Source organism: Otolemur garnettii, unplaced genomic scaffold (genome assembly GCF_000181295.1).
Source record: "Otolemur garnettii isolate 467f Iridium unplaced genomic scaffold, OtoGar3 scaffold00092, whole genome shotgun sequence".
NCBI lineage: Eukaryota > Metazoa > Chordata > Mammalia > Primates > Galagidae > Otolemur > Otolemur garnettii.
Window position 1 is genome coordinate 935,335 of NW_003852487.1, and position 5,078 is coordinate 940,412.

The window sequence follows — 5,078 nt, forward strand, 5'->3', positions numbered from 1 at the left end:
AACCAGGCCCAGTCCAGCAGTGCCTACAGCAGCTTGGGTCACCAGCTAACAGCTAAGGCCTGGCTTTGTCCCAGGGTGACTACACACTCCTCAGAAGTAGCAGGCTCCAGGGGAAGAGTCCGCCTATTCTATATTGCTCCGACCTACTCCAACGCTTGCAGGCCCTCCTCACAGGCCACCTCCAGCTACTGGGCCCTTGGCACCTGCTCTGTCCTAGGAGTGTGTCTACAAGTCCCCAGACTCCCCCACACCACACTCTACCCCTCAAGCCCACACGTTTGGCAAACTGAGCCCCCTGGCAGAAGTCTCAGCCCAGGCTGAGCAGCTGACCTAATGTTGGAAAGGGGGAGTGACTACTCGGGCACTCCGCGCTCACAGCGCTCCATAAGCATGAGTCCCCAGCACTGAGGGCCCCTGGGATCTGCTGACCCTTAACTGCCTGGGTGCACACTGTTCATGCAGAGGGTCCCAGGGTGGGTGGGGACACGAGAGACAGGTAGGCCGGGTCTAGGCCTGACCACGCAGAGCTGCACCAAACACTGCTCAGTGAAGCAGGGGCGCAGCACGCACCCACAGCCCATGGGGCCAGTACCCAAGGGCGGCCAACGCCAAAACTCTCTCCCTCCTCCTCTTCCTCAATCTCGCTCTCGCTCTCTCCCCTTCTTTTTTTTTTTTTTGCAAAAGGAGGGGAGAGGGGGTTAAAAAAAAAATGCTGCACTGTGCGGCGAAGCCTGTGAGTGAGCGGCGCGCGGCCAATCAGAGCCCGCCGTTCCGAAAGTTGCCTTTTATGGCTCGAGCGGCCGCCGTGGCGCCCTATAAAACCCGGCGGCGCGACGCTCAGCCACCGCCGAGACCGCGTCCACCCCGCGAGCACAGAAGCCTCGCCCTCACCGTTCCGCCGCCGGTCCACACCCGCCACTTAGGTAAGTATCACCGCGCCGCACGCTGACCAGCCCCGGCCTGGGCCCCGGCCTTCTCGGGGCAGGTGGCATCAAGGCACTGCCGCCTCGCTCTGTGACCATGTAACCGGTGCAGAGCTCCCAGCTCGCGGTGCTGGGTACTGAGAGAGCCCAGGGTCGTGGTGCTGGGCCTACGGAGAGGCCGCCTGAGTGGAGGGGCGCATTCTTTTCCCGTTCCAGAGTCCGGAGTAGGACTTAACGAGGGGTGCGCTGCGGGGCTGCTCTTGTCGGCGCCCGGGCAGCTAGCGGGTCTTTTGTTTCAGCAGGCTGCCTGCGCGGGTGTATAGTGGGTGGGTGGGCGCGAATGGCTGGGCTGGCTGGGCCGGTGGGGGGGGTGAAACTGAGACTGAATGCTATTGCGCGTGCGCGCTCAGCCCTGGGCGCAGCGGCGGGGCTGGGCTGAGGGCGGGGCCGGTTAGCCGGAAGAGGTGGGGCGGCGCATGGCGCATGCGTGCGCTTCCTGTCCGAGCCGCCGGCTACCCGAGGGTGTGGCCGCTGCGCGCGCCTGACCGCTTGGCGGGCACTGTTTGAACGGGGCGGGGGCGGGGTTGGCTCCCGTTGAGGCGGGGGCGGGGGCCTGGCTTTCTGCCGTGCGCTGTGGCGCCGCCTCCGACCAGTGTTTGCCTTTTATGGTAATAGCGCGGCCGGCCGGGCTTCCTTTGTCCCCAATCTGGGCGCACGTCGGCGCCACCTGGCGGCCTGAAGCCGCAGCGCGCCGGAAGTGGGCAGGGCGGTGGCGGCCCCACCCGCCTCTGGCTCACTGAGTTACTCTGCTTGCAGCTCGCCATGGATGACGATATTGCTGCGCTGGTCGTTGACAACGGCTCTGGCATGTGCAAGGCCGGTTTCGCAGGCGACGATGCCCCTCGGGCCGTCTTCCCTTCCATCGTCGGGCGCCCGCGGCACCAGGTAGGGCAGCCTCCCTTGGGAGCGGGCGGGGCACGGGGCTCCTCCACGAGACGAAGACTTTCTGGTTGGGAGTCGAGGCGGCCATGCGGGTTCTGAGGGCATCTTGCCCCTCCCTTCCTCAGGGCGTGATGGTGGGCATGGGTCAGAAGGACTCGTACGTGGGCGATGAGGCCCAGAGCAAGAGAGGCATCCTGACCCTGAAGTACCCCATCGAGCATGGCATCGTCACCAACTGGGACGACATGGAGAAAATTTGGCACCACACTTTCTACAACGAGCTGCGTGTGGCCCCTGAGGAGCACCCCGTGCTGCTGACTGAAGCCCCCCTGAACCCCAAGGCTAACCGTGAGAAGATGACCCAGGTCAGTGGTGGCTGGCTTCCCTGAGTGGTTCATCTCCATCCTTTCCAATCCTTTACCACACCCTTTCTCACTTTACTTTCTTCTGCCATTCTCCGTAGGACTTTCTTCTTCTCTGGCCTGAGTCTCCTTTGGAACTCTACAGGTTCTATTTGCTTTATTCCAGACGAAGTCTTCTTGTGTTTGCATTTCTGACTAGGCGTTTAAAACAAAGTGTTGTGGGTGTAGGTTACTAACACTGGCTCGTGTTACAAGCCAATGAGGCTGGTGTAAAGCAGCCTTTGAGTGTGTATTCAGTAGGCGCACAGTAGGTCTGAGCAGAATCCCCAACCCAAGACCCCAGCACACTTAGCCGTGTTCTTGCACTCTCTGCATGTCCCCAGTCTGGCCTGGCTGGCTCTGCAGGCTTCCTGATCATGACATGGCCTATTTTTCCCTACAGATCATGTTTGAGACCTTCAATACTCCAGCCATGTATGTGGCCATCCAGGCTGTGCTGTCCCTGTATGCCTCTGGCCGTACCACTGGCATCGTGATGGACTCCGGTGATGGGGTTACCCACACTGTGCCCATCTATGAGGGGTATGCCCTCCCTCATGCCATCCTGCGTCTGGACCTGGCTGGCCGGGACCTGACAGACTACCTCATGAAGATCCTCACCCAGCGTGGCTACAGCTTCACCACCACAGCTGAGCGGGAAATTGTGCGTGACATCAAGGAGAAGCTGTGTTATGTTGCCCTGGACTTCGAGCAGGAGATGGCCACAGCAGCCTCCAGCTCCTCCCTGGAGAAGAGCTACGAGCTGCCCGATGGCCAGGTGATCACCATTGGAAATGAGCGGTTCCGCTGCCCAGAGGCTCTGTTCCAGCCTTCCTTCCTGGGTGAGTTGAGACTACCACCTGGCCCCCATCTAACACAAGGACTACCCTTGGCCATGCTGTGGAAGCTGAGGTCTGGGTCCATTTCTCCTCAGGCATGGAATCCTGTGGCATCCATGAAACTACCTTCAACTCCATTATGAAGTGTGATGTGGACATCCGCAAGGACCTGTATGCCAACACAGTGCTGTCAGGTGGCACCACCATGTACCCTGGCATCGCCGACAGAATGCAGAAGGAGATCACTGCCCTGGCTCCCAGCACAATGAAGATCAAGGTGAGTGTCCATCTAGCCTGAGGTCACCTGGACACATGGAGTGTTGAGTGGGTGGCAGGGGATCTCTTGACATCCAGGGTCTTAAATGACTGTCCTCTTTCCTCCCCAGATCATTGCTCCCCCTGAGCGCAAGTACTCCGTGTGGATCGGAGGCTCCATCCTGGCCTCGCTGTCCACCTTCCAACAGATGTGGATCAGCAAGCAGGAGTATGATGAGTCTGGCCCCTCCATCGTCCACCGCAAATGCTTCTAGGCGGACTGTTAGTTGCGTTACACCCTTTCTTGACAAAACCTAACTTGCGCAGAAAACAAGATGAGATTGGCATGGCTTTATTTGTTTTTTTTTTTTTGTTTTGTTTTGTTTTGTTCTTTTTTTGGCTTGACTCAGGATTTAAAAACTGGAACGGTGAAGATGACAGCAGTTGGAGCGAACATCCCCAAAGTTCTACAATGTGGCCGAGGACTTTGATTGTATATTCTTTTTTTTAATAGTCATTCCAAATATTGTGAGATGCGTTGTTACAGGAAGTCCCTTGCCCTCCCAAAAGCTGCCCCACTTCTCTCTAAGGAGAATGGCCCAGTCCTCCCAGTCCACACAGGGGAGGTGACAGCATTGCTTTTGTGTAAATTATGTAATGCAAAATTTTTTTAATCTTTGCCTTAATACTTTTTTATTTTGTTTTATTTTGAATGATCAGCCATTGTGGCCCCCTTTTTGTCCCCCAACTTCAGATGTATGAAGGCTTTTGGTCTCCCTGGGAGTGGGTGGAGGTGTGGAGGCAGCCAGGGCTTACCTGTACACTGACTTGAGACCAGTTCAATAAAAGTGCACACCTTAAAATCAAGGCAAAGTGTGACTTTGTGGATTGCTTAGGGGTATTGGCAGGATTGGGTGGGAGGAGTTGAGGGACCCATTCTATAGTGCTGGCCTGGCCCCAGGTACCTTCATATATCTGGGCTCAGCTTGGGGAGCCAGTTTGCAGCCCACCTGTTCTGGAGAGTCTGGTGAACTAAACTCCATACTGCTTGAAATGGGGAGTGATGAGGAGGTCATGTGCTCCTCACCTTCATTTGTGGGCCTGTTAGTCATCCTTGGTAAGACACCCTGGACCAGGGTCATAACAGCTGAGGGGTTGCAGACCTTCCCTGCCAGGTCAGACTTGGCTGAGGTCTGCATTTTGATTTGTGACTTGAGGGTGGGTCCCTGTGACCTTACGAGTTAGTCTCATATCCAGGCCCTGGCCTGGTTCTCCCTAGGCTCAGTAGGGAAGTAGCTAGGCTACCTGGAAGGGAGGGCAGGGTGACTGGCAACGCAGGGGAAGTTTCTTACAGTTATGGCAGTGATTCCAGGAACCCACCTCTGTCTTGGAAATTCTGGTCTACCCTGTGCACAGCAGCTGCTGGCAGAGAAGAGGTCCCTTTCCCTGTGCTGTCTTCTAGGTCCCCACTAGGGTTTGTCAAAGGCCTGGGGGCAGTTGCAGCTCTTGTTCTGATCCTAGGGCTGCAAATAAGTGCTCACTGTGTGGTGGGCCTGAGGCTACATAGGTGACCTAGACAAAGACCATCCTCTGGAGGATTTTGCCCAGTCTGCAAGCAAGGAGCCTATTCCTATACTCGTTCATCCAACCATTCAACCTCTGTGCCATGTACTGTGGGTACAGTGGAAAATAAGTCACATTCCCTGCCCTCCTGAGGC

The 5,078-nt window shown here is 57.0% G+C and overlaps 1 protein-coding gene across 1 annotated transcript; it reads left to right on the plus strand.

Annotated features, from left to right (window-relative positions):
- The first annotated feature begins 847 nt into the window (after positions 1–847).
- Positions 848–4,227, plus strand: ACTB (actin beta). Its single transcript, XM_003795439.3, has 6 exons — positions 848–923; positions 1,740–1,868; positions 1,991–2,230; positions 2,670–3,108; positions 3,201–3,382; positions 3,492–4,227. The coding sequence occupies exons 2-6, from the start codon at positions 1,746–1,748 to the stop codon at positions 3,633–3,635; spliced, it is 1,128 nt and encodes a 375-aa protein (XP_003795487.1). The 5' UTR covers positions 848–923; positions 1,740–1,745; the 3' UTR covers positions 3,636–4,227.
- The last annotated feature ends 851 nt before the right edge of the window (positions 4,228–5,078 follow it).